Source organism: Equus caballus, chromosome 13, assembly GCF_041296265.1.
Source record: "Equus caballus isolate H_3958 breed thoroughbred chromosome 13, TB-T2T, whole genome shotgun sequence".
NCBI lineage: Eukaryota > Metazoa > Chordata > Mammalia > Perissodactyla > Equidae > Equus > Equus caballus.
The window spans coordinates 33,494,145-33,511,833 of NC_091696.1; the positions used below are offsets into that span (position 1 = coordinate 33,494,145).

The following is a 17,689-nucleotide window of genomic DNA, read 5'->3' on the forward strand; positions in this document are numbered from 1 at the left end:
GAGCGGAAGGGGCTGGAGACTTGCGCACTCGCCACCCGGCAGTGGCGCAGCCATATATGACGACATGCTGGCATACCTCACGGGAAGCAGACTACAAGATGACTCCAAGGTCTCTTTTAATGACAGAATCTGATGGCTCTATTAATGCACACCCCACCAAGATTCGTTGACCCTCTGAAGTCAGGAGCTACTCAAGCTGTGCAGAAATAGTACACCCAGTATCTGCCCTCAAAAGATGCCTTACCCTTATTTTGCCGGCAACAGAATGTATTTGGGAGAGGATACAGGCTCAGAGCAAGTTTCGAAGGAGCTTTACTATTCTGAGAAAATATGCCATTTTTATAAAATCTCACACTGGCAGGAGAACACGGGAACAACAGGAATCCACTGGTGCATCTGGAATGTTTCTAAGAGCTGGGATTTCAAATAACTTGTTCACCAAAGTGAGATGCACAATCCCTTCCTTTTCTCTTATATTCTATTTCATAAGAGAAACGGGGGGCGGGGTTGAAAGTGTTTTGTGTGATACTCATACAAGAAGAATTTTCTAAAGGAACAGATCATACTCATCTCCAATTAACACTGGAGGGCCAATTAACACTGATTTAAAACTTCTGTGTTGCTACTTGTAGTTTTTTTGTCATCAATACTAAGAGAATTTGAGAGGGAGGAGAAGCCTTGAAAATATAACACCATAATATGGCTAAAAAATTAAGAACAAATTTACCCACAGCCAGAATGAAAAGACAGTTATGAAAATCCCATTACTCAGGCTTGGCCATTATTGCATTAAAGCAGTGGTTCTCAATCAGGGCAACCGTGTCCCTAGGGAACATGTGGCAATGTCTGGAGACAGTTTTGGTTGTCACAACTGAGGGATGCTTGTGGCCAGGGATGCTGCTAAACATCATACATTGTATGGGACAGTCTTCCACAACAGAGAATTATCCAGCCCCAAATGTCAATACTGCTGAGGTTGAGAACCTTACAATGAAGTTACACACAAAAACTCAAAGACTACCTAGTCAATACTAAAATTTTAAAAATCCTTAAATAGTCCTAATCATTATCTGATAGGGAAACTTAACATGCTGTGGCTTTCTACCCAGGACATAGTTCCCAAGATGAAAGCTCTCTTTGGAGTGAATCTCAGCAGGCTGGGCTTTGGTCTCAAACAGCCCTGATACCAGATTTCTACTCTGCTAGTTCCTAATCACATGCCTCCGGACAAGTTACATAACTACTCAAGGCTACCTCTCTTTCAAACACAAAATGTGGATAACGCCAACCTCAGATGATTATGGTTAGGATTAAAGGCAGTGCCAAAGTGCTGAGCTCAATGGTTCCCAAACTGCACCGAGGTGCCCTGGGGTGGCAGAGCAAACCACAAGGGCATAGTAGGATATTTTAAGTGTTTGAGGGAAACACAGAGACACTCAACACAGATCAGCTGTAAGCAAACTACTAGCTCAAGGCAATCACAGTTTCGACTTTATCCTTCTCTGCATCCCTTTCAATGACACCTCTGTGAAGCTGTTTCCTCAGATGTGGCTGTGATTAAAAGCCAGTCCTGCTGGAACATCACTGTGGAACAGGTGGTGTTCAGTCCGACTCCAAGGTGAAGCCATGATGTGCCCAACAGGGGCACATCCCAGGAGAAGGAACTGTGGTTATTTAAGAGAGAAATAAAAATAGTATCCGTTGTTGCAATTTGCATGTGTTAGTTTTTTTCAAGTGACTAGTAAATTGTGAGGACATAAATACTTAGAATGTTTGACCCCAAGTCATTAACAAACAGAACCGTTGATGTATCTTTTGGCCTAGGGGCACCATGGAAACATTACTCTCTGAGACACTTAGGGCACAGTGAACCAAGAAAGGCTGGAGCCCCTTGGCCCAGCTCCCTGCCTAGTACACGGTGGGGGTCTTCTGTGGAGACAAGTCCACAAGTGATTCAATCCAGGCAGGTGCTTGAACGAGCCCAGTTGAGGAGTTCACCTAGATGAACCCAACACAAACTCCCAGACTGCAGAATTGTGAGCTCAATCAATGGTGGTTGTCTTAAGCCAGAGGCTTTGTGGTGGTTTGTTACAGAGCAGTGGTTTGCTGCAACAGCTCATACAAGCTTTAATTATCTGCTTCATGAAGCTCAAGCCTAGAAAAGGTTCATGAGAAAGTGGAAGATTTACACAATGTACCACACACTGAATCCACAGTGCATGCAAGTAGCGATGTCTTCCATCACCTCCAGGTGAGCATTTCAAGAGAGATGCGTTCTACATGCTGCTGACTCGCAGTGAATCCTATCAATCTCATTCAATGATAGTCTATTATTATTCAGGATTGCCAGGTGTTCTTTTAGGTCCATAGATTTTCCTAGAACACTTTAGTTAAAAAAAAAAAAAGGTTGTAAAATGGAGACAGCCTCAGGTGGATTTCCAGACCATATGGAAGATTTGCTTGTTCATCTGTCCATCTGTCCACCCAGCTCTCATTATGTCCTGGGCACTGAGCCAAGTTCTTGGAATAAAGAGATGAACAAAAAGACATGGTCCCTGCCCCCATGGGGTACCATCCAGCAGGGGAGATGAAGAGTGAACAAGGACACGGGTGGGAAGTGCTGCAAAGTAGCCTGTGGGAGTGCATAATAGGTTTCCCACTTCCTTACACGGGAGTCCGGAGCTCTTAGCACGGCCCAGGGGATCCTGCGTGGTGCAGCACCTGACACCTTCTTCAGCTTCATCTGGAACTGTGCACCTCTTCCACCTCCAGTTGCAGCCGCACTGGCCTTTAGAGTTCCTTGCATGCTCCTTCCTTCCCTATGCCTGCCTTGTTGAGACAATCTTCTCCCTAGATAGCTTCTCCTTCTAAGGCTCAGATGAACTGCCCGTTACCACTCTGAAATGCTTTTATTTGTTGCTCCTTTTACAGTCATGCATCACGTAATGACCAGGGTATGTTCTGAGAAACATGTCACTAGGTGACTTCATTGTGTGAACATCACAGACTGCATTTACAAAAACCTAGATTGTATAGCCTACTACACACCTAGTCTTATATGATACTAATCTTATGGGACCATCACCATATATGCAGTCTGTTGTTAACTGAAATGTCCTTAGGTGGTGCACGACTGTACTTATGTTCATCTAATTCCACAAAGGAGTTGAGATGGATTACAAACACACAAACACATTCATTCATTCTAGCATTCAGGTATATATTTATTCAGTCAACAATCTTCTCGCTGGAGAAGCGGTGATGAACAAGACAGAAGAGGTCCCTGCTCTCATGAGGCTTACTCCCTAGACGAGGGAGAGAGAAAATGAATCACTGAACAAATGAATAATCAAGATAACGTCCGAGTATTAAGTGCCATGAAGAAACTAAAAGAGGGTGATGAGAGGAGAGTCAGACTAGAGGAGGAGGGAGACGGTCTTCAGCTGGGTGGTCAGGAAGGGCCTCTCTGTGGAAGCAGCAGCTGAGCTGAGACACGGCAGCAGAGCTGAGCTCATCAAGCAAAGATTAGGGGAAAAGAGTTCCAGGTTGAGGGAAGAGGAAGTGGAAAGGTTTGACAGTGAGAGCAAGCTTGGCACACTCAGAGGACAGCAGGAGGACAGTGCGGCCAATCAGTTACTGTGACTGGAAATAAAATCAGGAGGCACAGAGAGGCCTGAATAACCACGCAGGTCCCACCCAGTGGGAAGTTTCAAGAAAGAGTAATGGAACCTGATTTACTTTTTAAGAACTCATTGTGACTTACTTTTTGCTGTGTGTCCACTTATATACTTTTAATTTTTTACTCTGTGCATATTTTAGCTTAAAAAATACATTATCAATTCTAAGATGCAGATTTTTTCTTCATATTTTAATGTTTTTGGAACCAGGATGCCTCTACCAGTCAGTGAGGTACTGTGACCAGAGAGCCAGGCAGAGAAAGGGTTACTGAGGATCTGATCAAGAACTAACATGGTCTGTCAAATGTTTTTCAGACAAGAAGAAACTATGTGTTCTGTTTTGCAGAAACTGACGTCCCCAGTTTGCAGATGTTGCTATCTTGCAGAGAAACTCACACGTTTGCAGCAAGATCCCTGCAAAATGCTCCAGCTCCAAGTGTCCTAAAGTTACCTTAAACATATTAGTGTCTTAAATTCTCCTCCGCTAGGAGGGTCCAAGCAGCCATTTTCAGATCATGCATGTATGTGATAGCATTTTTGTCTACTACGCATGCACCCAAAATGAACTGTGTATAAAGTCTCCTCGGCACTGAGCTAGAGGACACGCTGCTTTGGGAGCTCTCTCTGTGGTGTTCTCCACTGCTTGTGTAAGCAATAAAACTTTTCTTCACCTACTTCTGCCTTGGTTGTACTTTTTGGCTCCACACTCACCAAGAGATGAACCCATTGAGTTCAGTTACAGTATTGGTTTAATTGTCACCACTTTTTCTTTTTTATTGATAAATAGTGCTGATTCTCACAATCACAGCCTCAGAGGTTTGATGAAATTAGGGTAATTTTTAAATGAAATTTTTGTCAGTTTTATTATCACCCATCACTTTCTCAAATTTTCATTCACATTTCTATTTTATTTATTTTTATTCAAATTCTTTCTCAGTATGACGGCAAGATCAAAAACTATAAAGGACGAGACTGAAAAATTTGCCTACATGAGACATAAACATAGAGTTACAAAATAAATAAAAGATTAACAAAAAAATCTGCAATAAGGGGCCAGCCTGGTGAGGCAGTGGTTAAGTTCACACATTCTGCTTCGGCAGCCCAGGGTTTGTGGTTTCAGATCTCGGGCACAGACCTACACGCTGCTCATCAAGCCATGCTGTGGTGGCGTCCAACATATAAAGTGGAGAAAGATTTACACAGATGTCAGCTCAGTGACAATCTTCCTCAAGCAAAAAGAGGAGGATTGGCAACAGATTTTAGCTCAGGGTCAATCTTCCTCTCACACACACAAAAAATCGGCAATAAAAAGGTTGACAAGGGACCTTCATCAAACACACATGTTCATGTTATAAAGGGTTCCTATAAATTGAAAAGAAAAGGAACCAATGCACCTGGAAAAAAAAAGGGCAAAGAAAATAAAAAGGAAGTTTACAAAGTCATCTCAATGGCCAATAAAACTAAGGAAAGATACTCCCTCTCAGTACCTTTCAAAGTTATATAAAATTTTAAAATAATAGGACATCATTTCAGCCTATCAGATCAGTAGAAATTTTAAAAAATTATAATACGCAGTGTAAGTGAGAATGTAGGGAAAGAGAATCCTCATCCACTCCAGTGAAAATACAAATTAGTAAACAGGGTCTTGAAGAACAGTCGGGCAGTAGCTAAAATTCATAATGGGCAATTCTTTGAGCAAACAGTTCCTGCAAATATGCACACACACACACACACACACACACACACATTTTCTACAACACTGTTTAAGATAAAAACATAAAAAAGGCAGCAATCTAAATGACCATTAGTAGGAAACAGATTTTTAAAAATGGAATTTCCACACAAAGGAGTACTACAAGCCATTAGAAATAATGAGGTATACCCATATATGCTGATGTGAAAAGACAGCCATGATTTACTGGGTGTGAAAAGAGCAAGTTACAAAACAGTATGTATAAATTATTCACTGTTTATTAAAATTACATTTAAATCTAAGTTTAGAGTCCTTCATTCAACAAATACATAGTGAACTACAACATATATTTATTCGATGTGTATATACATTCATTCAACAAAAGTCTATTGAAACTCTTATGTGCCGGGCCCTGGATTACATTTATGTGTGCATCTATTTATCTATCTCTGGGTATACTGCTCATCTGTAGGAGAAGACACTGAATAGTGGTTATCTTCTGAGGGTGGGTGAGATTATGGAGGGTCTTTACTTTCTATTCTACGTTGTTTCATCAAAAGGAATGCGAAGTATTAGATCTTTTGTTACAGATAACCATTCTGACACAAATATTAACCAAATATATAGAAAATTATGATAGCGAAAGTGTGGAAAAGCAAAGAGGCCAGCAAATGGCATAAGCCTGAAAAGGTTCTACTTCCAATTGTATGAGGGAAACCAAGGATGGGGGAGATGTTTTCTGTAAAAACTTAATTGTGAATGTCATCACCAGAAGGAAAGAAGGACTGAAGCACTGTGGCTGTGTGTAAAAGGCGGCTTATCGAGCTGTCTGATGTTTCTGTGTTATTGTATTGAGCATCCGAGACGACCATCCTCTCCAAGCATGTTTTCTGACCTGAATTATTCATAAGCCCCTTGAACTTCTCTGTCAGACACAGACTGAAAATGATGGAAGATTCTGGAAGAGGTTTTCCATAAATTGAAAGGCTTAGAGATGAGGAAAGTGTTGTTGGAAACACTCATAATTAAAACTTGAGGGGAAAAATTGACTGCAGGGGCTGAGGAGGTAACAGAAGTGAGGGAAGTAGGTAAGGTATAAGACAACGGAGAAGGGTGGGAACAGAAGTGGAGAACGCACGACCCCTCCAAACGAGGTGGCCGCTGCTCAATTATTGCCACGTAGGAGTTTGGGTCTAATGCTGCCAGATCTGACTTTGCCAAGGAAAGCTGGAATTCAAGATTTTCATGAAAAATCTCCTATTTTTGAAATGTTGGCAGCTAATTTAATTTTTTTTTAAAAGATTTAAGATTGGGGACCTATGGACATTTAAGAAGAGTCATACAAGAAACTGTTCTAAATTCCTCCATGGTAACTGCAATAAAAGTCTAAATGTATCAGCAGAAGTACATGCTGTATGACATCGTGTGTACGCACACACATGCCCACAGATACAGACCATCTTTAAGAAGAAAAGGGGGAAAAAGCCAAAACAGTTACATAGTCTGTACTGTATCACTTAGGTCAAGGATACTTACCTATTTGAAGTGTCTCCTCTGAATGTAAGTCTAAAATGGGTTTTGATAGGAGAGACTTGAATCTATGGGAAGATGGGAGAGAGAAGGGTAAGACAAGTAGCTCATGTACTCTAAAAATGCAGAGGCCCACTACAGAGATGGGACTTGTATACTGCTACTGTTCAAAGCAAGGGCCACTACAGAAGGCCTTCTGTTTAATTACATTTGACCACGTACAGCAAAAATCCAGCGGATACAGGTCTCGGGTTAGGTCAGCTAAGCATTACACTCAGAATTTGATGTCAAATTGCAAACTGATCATGAAATACTTAGAAATAGCTACAGATAGGCTAGCACGCATTTTCCAAATGTTCCAGCGTTTTCCAGGTCATCTCAAGTTTCTTGCCTCTTCTCAAACAAAATTTTTAAGATAGCTATTGTTTCTCACAGATAACAAAAATTGACTTTCACTCAGACCTAAAGTTCAGTAACATTTATGTGATAACTCCCTCAATGAAGAATATGTAAAAAATCAGAAATCGGAGAGCCAAATTCATTATACCAATAACCATACACAAACGCCACTGTGGTTTTCACCCCAGGAAACCGTGTCTGGCCTTGATTTAGAGCCTACTTACTCTTATTTCACTCAGAGTTTTAACAAGCTTAGTAGTACTTTGCAGTTCCCAGAGCACCAGAATTGCCATATATTATCCAAAAAGCCTATTTAATGTAAAATATAATTTTATATTTGGAAAGGGTAAAAAACTTATATTCCTAGGATAAACTAGAAAAAAAAAATTGAAAAATATTTCCAGTTTGTGAGGATTAGACATCTCTAAAGGACAGGTAGAAACTTTCACGCTTATTAAAATTTTTTTTAAATATAAGAATTAGAATTTTATAAATGATTTTAAAAGGAGGGAGTACAGGTTAAAACTAAGTCACACACCACATAACGACGTTTCAGTCAACTACAGACAGCATACGTGCTAGTGGTCCTTCAATATTAGCACCATATAGCCCAGGTGTATAGTAGGCTACACCATCTGGGACTGTGTAAGTGCACTCCACGATGTTCACATGACACTGAAATCACCTAGCAATGCATTTCTCAGAACGCATCCCTGTTACTGTTAGGGGACACACGACTGTACTGAGAAACCTTGACCTTGGGCTTGAAGTCAGGGTTTAAAGCTCAGCTCCACCCCTTCCTAGCCAGGTGACTTTAGGCAAATTAACTTAACTTCTTTGAGCCTCAGTTTCCTCATCTGTAAAAAGGGGCTAATAATAGCATCTAATTCACGAGTCTGCTCTGAGGATTGAATGAGACAATCCAAGTGAAGCATTTAACACGCAAAGCTCTCGGCAAAGATGAGCAAACTCATCATCTACAACTTTGCAAACTCCTTGAAACCTCAACTCAGAATGGCCCCCACATATCTCATATATAATAAATGATTAAGTTCAGTTTCCCATTCATTCATTCATTCAAAAAGTATTTACTACATATCTTTTCTGGACCAGGTACCTTTCTGTGCCCTGGGATAAAGAAGTAAACAAAATACACATTATGTGAATTTTAATTCAGATTACTAAACTATGATAGGTCATTTTTTAAGTGTTGAGAGAAGTTACATTAATGGAGAGAAGAGTCACAAGGGAGGGTATTTTTCATTTTGAAGACTGCAAGACACACTGGAATGAGGGTCTCGGGGCAAGAAAGCAAGTGAGGAGAGCAGGGCCCTAAAATGAGGTCTCTGGGACTCAGACCTGCTGTCTACTGAAGGCTGGTTCTGAATTCTACCAGGCTCTTTCTTCTGGCCAAAGCCACACTTACTTGATGCTGTGTAGCTTTCTCGTGACTATCACCGGAAAGTCAACTTCAAAATATTTCCTTGGGAGAAGACCCTCATCCTGAGAAAAAACACAGTTATCTTTATAATTATTTATTCAGTCATATATTCACTGATCATCCTCACAAACCAAGTACCAAGGCCCAAAGAGCAATGGGGTATTTAAGGATTTTAAATCAGAGGATGATATGGTCAGAAACATATTTTCTAAATTACTTTGGTCTCAGTATGAGGAACAGATGGCGGAAAAAATTAGGAGGTTACTGTGATTGTCCAGACAACAAGTAATAGGCAGCCAGAACTGGGGGAGTGGCCACTGGGATGGAGTGGGGAGGAGCAGGAGGCACTCCGGAAGTAGGATGTTAACAGTAAGCAGCTTGAGACCAATTAGAGGGTCAGGAAATCAGTGTAGAGGGTTTGGACCAGAATCTTTTGGATGAAATGAAATAAAATAGCAAATACCAGAAAGCATCACATGAGGTGAGGGTAAGTACTATTTTGTAATATATTTATTTTTTTCTCTGACAGTGGAGTATACTGGGGTGGTGAAGGACAGGGACTCTGCAGCCCGGGCGGACAGGGTTCAAATCCCAGCTCCACCACTTGTTCACTCTGAGGGCTTGGGAAAGTCACTAAACTCCCTGGGTCAAGGCTTCCTCATTTGAAAAGTAGAGAAAATGATACCACCTCGTGGGGTTGTGAGGATTAATGAGGAAATACAGGAGTGAGAGAACAGGGCCTGCACCTAGTAAGCACCATGTGTGTATTCTTATTATTTACAGACATCAGTACATAGATGTGGGTGCTAGATTGGGATATACATTTATTTTTTACTGTGAGCTGCAATAAAAAAAAAACTGTGAAAACCTCACACATAGAGACACACACACACGGCCCTGCTTCCCCTTCTGCTTTCCCTAGCTTGGCTGGTACAATACCCTCCTCCCGACAGTCACCCACTGGTCATCCTAGAATTCTCTCCATCTCCACCCTGTCTGATCAATCACTCAGCCCTGCCTGCTGACTATCCTAGAATGCATCCTCTCCTCTTCAGCTCTATCCCCAACTGCACAGACTCTAACAACTTCCCTTTCTGATCTCTTTCAACGACACACTTCCTGTTGCCTGCAGCAGCTCTTCCCACCTCTAAGATTGAGCTAAGATGCTGGGTGCTCCACAACCTGGCCGACCTGCCCACCTTCTGGCCTAGTACTCTTTTAACATCCCTGCTTCCATCTGTGCTTATATTCCAGAAATACAGAACTACTTATTTAAAAAGAAAGTTGCTGATATCCATAACCTGGTGGCGGCTTCAATAGAGGATGGGATAAAGAAAAAGGAGGAGTAAGGATGGCACCCTTGTTTCTGCCCTGAGCAACTGGGCAGGAGAGAGAACCATTTATGTAGACAGTAGTAAGAGATGGAGAGCAGTATGGAGGGGCAGCAGACCCCCTGATGGGACAGCATGATGAGAGTAGAAATCATGAGCAAGCATTTCCTAGTAGGAAGGTGACGCCTAAGGGCAAGTGTCAGAAATGTGAGATCCAGCTGCCCCACCCTATGCAGACACTGGTCCTCAGTTAAACTCCTAGGGGATCTGGAGGGGTGGGGGAGGAGGAAGGAAGAGAGGGAGGGAGAGAGGGAAGGATGGGGTAAGAGAAAGAGAGAGAGAAGAGAGGAAGGGAAGGAAAGGAAGGTACGAGGGAGGCAGTGGGGGGGCGGGGTGCCGGGGAATAAACAAGACAGTTTTCTGACATCAGAGGAGCTCCCGCCTATCAGCAGAGTAGGGCTATGTAATCTATTTGAAGATCCGTGGAGGACGTGTTTAGAGGATATGTGGAAATTGCACCTCCCACCTGGCGTGGTCCCCTGGCTGCACCAGCAGAGGCTTAGCTGCGAGTCAAGGCCTTCTGCTGCCACTGCTACATGAACTTGATCTGTATGATCTCAGGGGCCCAGGACTGGAGGGTTGAAGACTCCCATGTTCAGGCAGCGGGCAAGGGAGAGCCGGTATTGTCATAAAGAATAAGGAGTGAGTGAAACCCATTAAGGGGTTTCCTAACTTTCTCTAGGAAATTCTACAAGACCTTTCAAGAACTTTTACTCACAGGGTATGGAAAGTTAAAGATAGTATAAAATGACAAGAATTAAAATCAAATGAATGATGGATAGCACAGAGTCCTACAACTCAAACGGGTCTTCTTACTTTGTAAAGAGCTTTCCCTGCAGTAGCTCACTTGATCCTCCTAACGATTCTGATTAAGAGGGCACTGTGGAAGGGAAGCTTCCAAAAGGCACACCTGGAGCTTTTAAGAAACAGACATCCTCTTTCTCGGCTTTCAGAAAAGGGCAAAATGGCTGTGGGAAGTGATACTTCCACTTTTTAGTCTGTGATTCTCTAGGCCCTTCTGACACTCCACTCCCAAGTAGCTCACACGTCTCAAGGAGGCAGGGAAGACACCCAAGACTGACTATAAGTACCAGAGGGCAGCCAGGAGGAAGGGTACCACTTAGTCTCAAAGCAGATCCAACATAGCCGACCGTTTCACAGGCCAGCAAAATTGACAATCCTTCCCCTACGTACTTGACCTTTCAGTTTGTAGAAACAGAATTCAAGAGACACCAAACAACTGAGGCCCCTTAAGAGTTTCACTCACTCCTTATTCTTTGTTTGGGACAATACCGGCTCTCCCTTGCCCTATTCTTGCCCGCTGCCCGAAGATGGGTGTCTTCAACCCTCCAGTCCTGGGCCCCTGAGATCATACAGACCAAACTCATATAGTAGTGACAGCAGAAAGCCTTGACTCACAGCTAAGCCTCTGCTGGGGCAGCCAGGGGACCATCCAAGGTGGGAGGTGCATGAGACAACAAGACCAACAGACAAGATTTTCCTCACTCTTTTATAGGAGCACATATATTTCTAAAACAGGGATTAGCAAACTTTCTGTAAAGAATCAGAAATAAGTATTTTAGCCTGTGAAGGCCAGACGGTCTCTGTCATAACTGCTGAACTCCGCGGTCATAGTGCTAAAGCAGCCACAGATAATATGGAAATAAATGGGAGTGGCTGCATCCCATAAAACTTGATTTCTAAAAATAGGTGGCAGGCTGGATTTGGCCCATGCAACCTCTGCTCCAAAAGAGCAAACATAATAATTGTTTTTCAAAAAAAAGGAACTTCAGATTTTAAAAATCCCTTCAGACCAATATGATTATCAAACAAAACAAAAAACTTCCACAGAAGACTTTCAGACCCTGTGCTCTTCTCCTTCCTCACTACTGACAGACAACCTTTTTCTTGGAAGGAGCACGTAAGCCTCTGTGTACCTTGCTCAGAAATAAAGATCTCAGATTTATTAATTATTAACTCACTTGCAAGACAGGGGAAAAAACCAAACCATGTGACCAGTCAAAAGGGTGTCAGGCCCAAAGGAGGGATTTCTCCAGCGGCCCCTGTGAACACTGACATGGCACATTCGCTTACGCTGCATTCTCTTCCAGTTCCTTCTGCTACACCATGGTCCCCGTGTTACACAGGCACAATCAACCTACAGAAAAGAACCCCTGGAACACCCACAGGGCTGTGTGTAGAGGAAAGGGGAAGGAGTCTGGAGTTCGATGAGCTGGGCTCCAATGTTTGTTCCACATTCCAGTGCCACCAGATATCCATTTTGGGGGAAGACACAAGCTCTCGCAGCCCCACTTTCCCCATCTGTGTAAAACGCTCCCCTCTCACAGAGATCTCATGTTAATTCGTGAGGCCATGTATGTAAAAGCACCTCATAAATGTCAGTTATCCTATCCTAAATGAAGAATGCAGAGGCAAACATTTAATACTAAGACCACGTTGATGCCACCGACTTCTCGCTTGAGTAAGAGAAAGGCTGGGAGCTCTGATGACTAAAGACCATCTTATCAGGTGAGCTGATTAGGGACAAAACAGATATGCAGGTCGGGTTATGCCCACACACTCTAATTTACCTTGGTGTACATCTGGAGAAATGCACATACCCATTACTGCCACATGACTGACCTGATAGAAGACCCTAAAAAAATCTGTACAAACCTACAAAAAAGAAAATACGATCAGTGGAATCTTCGTAGGGCAAAGGTTTGAAGGCAAAATTCCACCCCAGGAGTCAAAGCCCAGTGCTTTCGTCCTGCTTCTGCCAGTAATGAGACCCAAGTTTCCTGTCCTGTGAATGCAATTACACCTGCTCTTGAATCCTAACAGAGCAGGTAAAGGATCAAATCAGAGATTGGCTACAAAAGGGCTTTGTATCATATTATCATCGCCCAGCTAAATTTTACCTAAACACTGCTATGCTGACAATAAAATCTTAGTTCTTATCAAAATTACAAACGCATGTGCTCTTTGTCTCAGCAATTCCACTGGTAGAATTTTCTCTCCTGATATATTTCCACACATGCAGGGGGAAATATATACAAAGATTTTTATTATAACCCTGTTTGTAACAGCAAAAGATGAGAAACAACCCACATATCCTTCACTAGGGCCCCGGTGAGATAAAGTACGGGGCTGATGGGGGTTGTGGGGGGTGTGCAAGCAGGTGGGGACAATGGTGGGAGACAGGCTGTCACTGCATCCCTTTTAATATAGTTTTAAAAGTTTTGAATATGGTGAAAATCTTCACAAAATCAAATTTAAACAACTGGGGAAAGAAGAGGGGGAATTTTAACTTACCTTTAATGTCCAGAAGGCGGTATCCATCCCAGCCCCCAGGTTTATAATTTGGCACTGACATTCTGTCTTCTGTAGAAATGCCTTTATAAGTTGCCTGATGCCATGGACACGAGCAAAATATCCTAACAGAGAGAGACAGAAACAAGCTGTCACTCAGCGATGAGAAATAATCCCTGCAAAGCTCTCTGCAGCAGGAGAGCCAAACAGAGCACTTCTGCCCTTCCTCGGGGTCAGTGGATTATCCGTGACTTTATAGGACAAATAGCAAATTTTAAATTCTCTTTTTTTTTCAGCCGTTTGAACCAAAGTAAGTACAATCTATTTAATGGTAGAATTAACTATCCTAAGAAAAATAAAATGCACTATAATTTTACTTACGAAAGACAAGTATTTTACATCAAAACATCTGATCTAAATGTTCCTCTAGGAAGTGTGCCTTTTCATAGCTATAGTAAAAGCTACTTAGTTCTGTGGTAAAACTCAAAATTGCAAGATCATATGGAAAATAGTATTTTTAGGTCAGGATATTGGATGGATGAGTGTCAAAGCAAAGAACGCCACACTTCTTATTGTGTTCCTGTCATCTCCACCCTGTATGGGTTAGAGCCTCGGTGTCTGTAACATGGCATCACAGATTGGGGGAGGAATGCTTGTCTAACAAATTGACTTGTTAAGCTCTGGGGTGGGGAGCTGGGCAAAGGACATGAGAAATAAAGAAGAACAAAGGAAGATAAAGTCTGTCTGTGTTGTAAGGCTGGCTGCTCTAAGTGTGACTATTTCAAGAACAAAATTTGAGAGTGGCATTTAGAAACTTTTATTGTGGGGCTGGCCCTGTGGCTGAGTGGTTAAGTTCACATGCTCTGCTTTGGCGGCCCAGGGTTTCACTGGTTTGGATCCTGGGTGCGGACATGGCACCACTCGTCAGGCCATGCTCAGGTGGCATCCCACATAGCACAACCGAGGCACAACTAGAATATACAACTATGTACCAGGGGGCTTTGGGGAGAAGAAAAAAAAAAGAAGACTGGCAACACATGTTAGCACAAGGTGCCAATCTTTAAAAAAAAAAGTTTTATTGCAATTTGACAGAGGAATCTTATGCCTGTGGAATCTACTAATAAATAATTTGGGCTTGTATTTTGCCTGTCTTATTCATTTTATTTTTCTAGTAAATCATTTTTATTGTATTTTACAGAAATGTCATCCACAATGGATTGGATACTGGGGAAAAAAGATCCTCACCACACACTGTTTGGGAAGCACTCTCCTATTGGGCTGCAGGTCCCCAGTACACAGGCAAACCCAGGGGGAGGAAGAAGGAAGGAAGGAGGGCTGACATGCTGCCCGAGGCACAGAGTCAAGCGCCATGGTGTGTCCCTCTGCAGCATTCCGAAGGAGATCTGCCTCAAGAGCACAGGAGGGAGGCTTAAGGCCTCTTTGCCAGGCCTCGCCCAATCTTACGGATGCCTGGATTCACCCTCAGCTCAAAGGAAATACCGTGTCCTTATTCTCAGGAACCTCCACTTCAAAATTTCTTTGTATTTCTGAAAGAACCTACCTCAGGATCCATCCTTAGGGCCAAGATTTCCAGCACACACAAGAAGTACCTGGTCAGTTTCTCAGTCTGGCTGAGGCTACGCCACACTCCTGTCTCAAATTCTGTGACTTCCTTGATGGAAATTATTTGCAGAGCCTAATACTGTTACTAACACTTTAATAAGGCAGCAAAATAGACCATTCACAGTAAAAGATATATGAATGGCTTTTAAACATATGAAAATGATCTTCAACCTTACCCATAAATAGGAGGAATATAAAATAAAATTACTATAACATTTTTCAAGTATCAGATTAACAGATTCAACAGTTCCATAATACACTGTGTTGGTGAGGATGTTGGGAAATTAGCACTCCATATACTAGTGGAGAGAGTGCACACCGGAACTCTCTAAGAATGAATCCCTAAAACCTCAGGCCTCTCGGCTGATGAGGAGATCCTGGGAGGGGGATGGTCACTTGCCTCTGTTAATCTCAGGGGCCTTCCTCTCTTTAGACAGTCTCACAAAATGCTGGATGTAAGGGTCATGCCAGTAGCCAATGCTTACTGCAAACCTGAAAGGGATGAAAAAGGAGGCAGGTGAGTAGAGAACAGGTTCAGGCCAGGTTCCCAGGAGCCAGATCAAGGATTGAGAGGAAAATTATCTCCCTCAAAAGGCCAATCAATGCACATATAGTGCTCCTCTACAAATTTAAACATACTCATCCATTTTTTTATTCATATACATGCCCATCACGTTTCCCACAGTGGTCATTTCTTACCTCTCTCTTTCCTCATGTCGCTAATTCCTTTCCCAGAAGCCTAAACAGCAAATAACCTCACCTCATACTTCACACTGATCACTTACAATTATTTATTTACTTAGCAAACTCACTGGCCAGATCTAGTCAGATAACTCCACTCAACCAAACGTGCTGTGTCCAGAGAAGGGAGACCCAGAAGTATCTGGCAAACATCACTAATAACTCCCTAAGTACTTCTCCCAACTCTGTGTTAAGTGCCAGTCATTTCATGTCCCTTAAGGAGGTCATAGTGGGGAAACCAGGGGAAAGTAAACAAAACAGCTACAACCTGGAAAATGCTATGGTAGCCTAAACTCTCTCTCAGTGTACAATACAAGGAATTAAGGTTTTAGTGTTCCAAGCCTAGGAGCTGAAGCCCAGATTACCACTGGAAGTCTTCTGGCAACCATGAGTGGAACCAGCATCGGGACAACTGAGAAGTCATGGAAGGAACCTGGATCCCTAAGGCAATGCCATGCCACACCCCTGTGGATCTGGAGCCTGCTCTACCTCTCAACGGATAGTTTGTGAGATAATAAACGTCTTCACCATTTGAGCCAACTTGAGCCCAGCTTCTGTTACTTGCAGGCTGAAGCATCCTAAGTGAGATCCCAAATAATACACTCATCTCCATGTTGCTTGATAACTAAGCTGAAAATTAAGATATGGGCGTGTGTGTGTGTGAGTGTGTGTGTGTGTGTGTGTGTGTATGGGATCTTACCCAGCTGGATTCAAAGGCCCCAGAAGCAGATACCATCTTTTCTTTACATCTACTCACAAGGCTTGCTGCTGCCTTGACTGCAATAGGTGCTGACTTCCCTACAAACATGTCCCCCACAGTCTCTCCATCCATATTTCTACACCCATAGACACTCATAAGGAAGCATGTGTTCAGCTACTCGATGCAGGAACTGAGCACAGAAACACACAAAGACTCACTAAGGGACACAATTTGCTATAAGCCCAGATGTTCAAGGAAAACAGCAGACCCACAAGTTTTACAGAGTAAACCTGCTCAGTGATCTAAAACAGTGCTTTTCCAACAGTGAGCTGTTTTAATATGAAATCAGTTTAATACTATACAAGTCTGCATTTAAAAAAACAAAGTAAAACGGAAAATATAAGCATGCATTACACATAGTAAGGGTGAAGACTGTTTCGTGAAGCTTTTGTTTCAAGCACATGTTGGGGGTCTAAGTGCAATGAAATGTGTTTTCTCACTGTTGGTGGCCATGTGATGAACACTGATTTCAAAGGAATCCTCTGGTGCCATCTGGCGGTAAAAGCCATACCTGCAGTTGAGGCAGGAGTGGTAGAGCAGTGATGAGAACACAAACCAAACAAACAGGTTAAGGGTAGGAAGCGGACTCAGAAATGATCTAGTCAACTCCAATATCCAGCGCAAGAATGCTTTCAACAGTATTAAGCCACTGCTTGACTACTCCCCACAAAGAAGGCACTCACTCCACGGCTAAGCAACTGCTGAAAAGCTGGTCAATTTGCCTCCCTCTAAGCGCTCCTTCCTAGACTTATTATTGCCTCTTGGATAACAAGGTGCAGTTTCTATTCCTCTCAATTCTGTATTATCAGTCGATTAAATATTATTGTTTCAGTCAAGCAATATTTACCGAGTGTCTGCTAAGTGCCAGGCATTGGAGATACAGTGGTGACAAGACAGACAAGGGACAGAGACAAACATAAATAAGAGATTATAACAAATGAAGGATTCAACAGTATGGAGGATAGAGGGACCTGCTTTAGAGAAGGTGAAAGGGAAGGCCTCTCTGAAAAGGGGATGCTGAGTTGAGTCCTAGGGAATTGGAGAAAGTCAGCTGTGCAAAGGCATTCCAGACGGGAGGAACAGCAGATAGAAACCCTGTGGGGTGGGAATGGACTGGGAGCG

General features: G+C 42.6%; 1 protein-coding gene and 1 long non-coding RNA gene across 2 annotated transcripts in view; one reads left to right on the forward strand and one right to left on the reverse strand.

Moving 5' to 3' along the window:
- Nucleotides 1–17,689, reverse strand: part of LCMT1 (leucine carboxyl methyltransferase 1) — a 51,092-nt gene that overhangs the window by 18,553 nt on the left and 14,850 nt on the right. Inside the window, exons 2-5 of the mRNA XM_001493576.6 lie at nucleotides 15,467–15,558; nucleotides 13,447–13,568; nucleotides 8,726–8,802; nucleotides 6,907–6,968 (exon numbers count right to left, since the gene is read on the reverse strand). Coding sequence (XP_001493626.3) covers nucleotides 6,907–6,968; nucleotides 8,726–8,802; nucleotides 13,447–13,568; nucleotides 15,467–15,558 — 353 coding nt within the window. The remainder of the gene's footprint in view (nucleotides 1–6,906; nucleotides 6,969–8,725; nucleotides 8,803–13,446; nucleotides 13,569–15,466; nucleotides 15,559–17,689) is intronic.
- On the forward strand, nucleotides 1,843–4,351 carry LOC138917150 (uncharacterized). Its single transcript, XR_011424702.1, has 2 exons — nucleotides 1,843–2,251; nucleotides 4,024–4,351. It is a non-coding gene; the product is annotated as an uncharacterized lncRNA (long non-coding RNA).